This window comes from Pygoscelis adeliae, unplaced genomic scaffold (assembly GCF_000699105.1).
Source record: "Pygoscelis adeliae isolate BGI_AS28 unplaced genomic scaffold, ASM69910v1 Scaffold59, whole genome shotgun sequence".
Classification (NCBI taxonomy): domain Eukaryota; kingdom Metazoa; phylum Chordata; class Aves; order Sphenisciformes; family Spheniscidae; genus Pygoscelis; species Pygoscelis adeliae.
The window spans coordinates 2,341,643-2,345,548 of NW_008825565.1; the positions used below are offsets into that span (position 1 = coordinate 2,341,643).

The 3,906-nt window shown below is 40.1% G+C and overlaps 1 protein-coding gene across 1 annotated transcript in view; it reads left to right on the forward strand.

Annotated features, from left to right (window-relative positions):
• The window catches only part of UGDH (UDP-glucose 6-dehydrogenase), a 15,130-nt gene extending 12,801 nt beyond the window's left edge, over positions 1 to 2,329 (forward strand). The window contains exon 11 of the mRNA XM_009332453.1: positions 1,084 to 2,329. Coding sequence (XP_009330728.1) covers positions 1,084 to 1,194 — 111 coding nt within the window. The 3' untranslated portion in view covers positions 1,195 to 2,329. The remainder of the gene's footprint in view (positions 1 to 1,083) is intronic.
• The last annotated feature ends 1,577 nt before the right edge of the window (positions 2,330 to 3,906 follow it).

Here is a 3,906-nt window from a genome sequence, read left to right on the forward strand (position 1 = left end):
TAGCATAGATGGAATCTGACTAATACTAAAATCACCAAATCCCTGAATAATCTGATAGAAGCATCTCAGCCAGACACAATCAGAACAAAATCTAAAGCCAGATCAGATGCATGTTTCAGTTGTCTCATTTCATGTACTCCTGAGTACTGTGGTTACTTGCATAATGGCTATAGGCTTTCTCTCTTGATGTTTTTTTTCCCCTGCTTAAACTACATACAGTTATTTATACTGTTTGTGAACAGGCTTGTATAAATTGATTTAACCAGTCAATTGAAGCTGTTATGGGCAAATACGGTACATACAGCTCACATGACTGTTTAAACAACTCTTTTCACAGTTAACTTGGATGTCTGTCTGGAATGTGTTAATCAAATTTCTGTTAAATTTAAAATAGCTGAAGTATTTTGTCTCTTGGTGCTTTGCCTCTGACTTGCACTACTTAAGAGGAAAGCTACAGCTCTCCTTATTTACTGGGTGTCTGAACTGTTTTGCTAGTTGGCATTTTGTCCTCTATAAGCTCTGTCCTTAGTGATTTACATTAGTCTGACCTAGAAATTAGGGGAACCTATCTCACTCTTTGAATTTTGCAGTACCTGGCTTATGTGTGTGTTGACTTTGTTACATGCTTTCTCTTATATAGGGTTGGCTGCCTTTAGCCTTTCAGAGTTGTATTGTTTCAAAAACAACCCTCTGCATTAAGGAGGGGAAAAAGCTTCTATCCTAACTTACTAGATCTAAATTTTTTAGACAAAGGAGGCCGAATCCACATTTTTCTGAATACCCAAAACATTTTATGATATTTGTACTGGTAGTCATACAGAAGCTGAGGCACAGGAATGTTCAAATTAGCAAGATGCAGCTTTAAGTAGGCAAAGCAGGCACCTGTGAAAGGCTGTTTTTAAAAAAACTCTTTGTGACGCTAATCCTAAAAACTGTCCCTGGGCACACTGCTTTGTGGCTTGCATTATTCTAGTGTTCATGAAATGTAGTCGTGGTCCTGGATTTAATTTGTAGATTCCTCACAGGCTGACATGATTATGTTAGCGTGCCACACTCACTTGTTGAATGTGTTTTCTCTTTCAGATTGAAACAATTGGGAAGAAGGTGTCAGCCAAAAGAATTCCTTTTGCTTCTTCATGTGAAATTCCTAAGTTCAGCCTGCATGACCCACCTGTCAAAAAGCCTAGAGTATAATGTTTAATAGGTACTGAAGGAATTCTGTGGACCTTCTTAGTGATAATAACTGTAAGCCTATGCTTTTTTTAAGGAAAGATATTTTTCATAAACTAAAAACCAATTTTACACTAGAAACGGTACCTGGTACATGTGAATTCAGTCTATTTTCAAATCTCTATTTTTATAGCAATTTTTTTTTGGTTACTGAAGACGGTACAGACCTGTTTTTAATAATGAATCATCTTTTAAGTGGGAAAATTATCTTCAAACTGCAGATTTCTGCTTCCAGAAGTGTTCCTAAACTGCACTTTAATTGTTTCAAGTGATAGGAAAGCAAAAAAAAGAATATCTTCTTATTTTAGTCCAGTTATGGACAGTGATCAGGAACTTTGGTCTCACCAATTTTTCACTTCCTTTTGGGTTAGTTCTTTGCCCAGTTAAATGCTTGCTCTAACTGGCATTGACGTCAAAAGGTAAGTGAATTTGGTAGGATTTGGGTTGAGCCCTAAAATAGAGCTGACTGCAACAATAATACCCTGATCCTGGTTGGGATCAATTGGCATTGATGCAATCTAAACTCCATCTGTTGGGAGGCCAGATAGTTCTGCAGGCATCTATCATAACTGATAACAGTGGACTAGCAGCTATAAACGGATCCACTGGCAGATCTTTACTTCTGATTCTTTGGTTGTCTTGCCTACATTCCATGTGCAGCCACATAAATTATTGATCTAATCAGATTCCTGGGGCAAGTTTTTCCTAAGTTACAGCAGTACAACCCGTCTTCAGCAGAGGAGCGTTCTGCTTGTCTGAACATTGAATTTAAGCAGAATTACCTTAATCTGGTGTCAGCCCAAGTAGAAAGCAAATGTTGGCTTCAAAGCTACCTGATAGGTATTTTTTTCCTTCCTTTCTGCTTACATACTTCAGCTGAAAGCAGCTTTCTTAATGAATCTGCAAAAATTATTCTCTGCTGTTAAGAAATGATTAAAAACTCAGCCCCATAAGTTAGTCAGCTTGCTACCTCATTTAATCAGGAGGAATGAATACTTCTTATGTTATCTTGATATTTTTGCCTTTACTATTACTTTATTTCTACTTGTTTTTATTATTCTCAATTGGCCAGTGCTATTAAAATCCTTGAGATGACAGAGTTTGCGTTTGGCTTGTTGCATGGGGTTGTGAAATGGAGGGGGAGGATAGAGAAAGATGACTATGAACAGGTTTCAGACTAGAAGGCATAGACGTCTTAGTTGAATAATAGTAGTGTTGGGATGCTAGAGAATTATCCTGTAACTAGTCACATAATACCTTCTGAATTTGTTCAACATGTGTGCTTTCAGGTATGCTGTATGAGTAGTTAAACAGAGCATAAGAGCGGTGTCATCTTGGCAATGAGTGCTATTATCAAAACTATTTACCCACAGAAATGTAGATACAATTTAAGCTTTAAACAGCTATTTGAAAATTTAAGGAACTTTGTATTGTCTACACAAATTGCTATACAAGACAGCATTATCTGACTGAAATAGCTGTATCCTTGAACCAGATGGTTTCAGATTCTGCACGTTAATGGCTTTCACATAGTGATTTCTGCATACTAAGTCCCTGAGCACTTCAGGCAAATATGCCTTGGGCTTTTTGTCCTATCATATTCTTCTGTGAGGAGCGCATCAGAAGCCACTCAAAGTGAGTGGGAATTACGGGGGCTTGAAATCAAACTGTCATCTTTCATCATGCCCTCTCCTCTTCCCAATTCACTAGTGCTGCTCTCATACACCACCTGCAGAGCAGGGACAATCCTGTGATACAGCTGTGGTATTTGTAAGCATTGTGATCCAACTGGTAGATCACCCTGTCTTTGCAGGTAGGCATCTTCTTGACTACCTCTGCCCCCACAGCACCTTGAGAGGGCAAGCTGGTTATTTCTCCTTGGGATTAAGAAGAGGGTACTGACAAGTTGTGCTCAAAGGGTGTCTTGTCCTGAACTATGTTCAGGGTAGCACAGCACTGCTTCAGGGCTCATCTTAAGGGGGGGTGAGTAGAGGCTTCAGAAAATCAGGATGCTTTTCAGACACTTGCACACAGCTGTAATAGTAGTGCTTCTGTGTGGGACCTGTCCTCATCAGTTTCAAGTAGACGGATGAACCATTAAACTCTTGTGTGAAGCATTGCTCCTGTTAGGAATGTGCAAGAGCTATTGGGCTGATCAGTGTTCCTGAGGCTTCCAGTGGCTTTTCACATGCCGTCCCAAGGAGATGGAGGAACTAGGTGCTATACCCCTATTCCTAGTCTGTTTCTCCTACAGACTTAGTCATAAGCCTGGATAGTGACTTGTGGCTTAATCATAAAGATGATAAAGAATGGGAAAGTTCATTATAGTGGGATCACTCTAACTCCCCTTTCTTAGGAAAGGGGGAGCGGCAGATCCTGTCTGAAGAGCAACAAGGGGTAGAACCGCTACAGGCATTTCCCTTGCTTTCTCAGAGAGTCAGCTTGCTTAGTTTCTTGGGGGCTGCATTCTTCTTAGTGGGACACTGGGGTTGTGGGATGAATCCAGTCTGAACAGCTGTTGGTGCATGCCTTCAGGACGCTGAAGTACTTACCTTGCATATATGCAAGAGAACCTTACACACGCCAAAAGAGCGAGCTTCGCAAGCTTTTGCAGCACTGTGAATCCTAAGTTGTGCCCTTCAGAGTACAGTTGCCAGGGAAATAAGAACTGGAGAT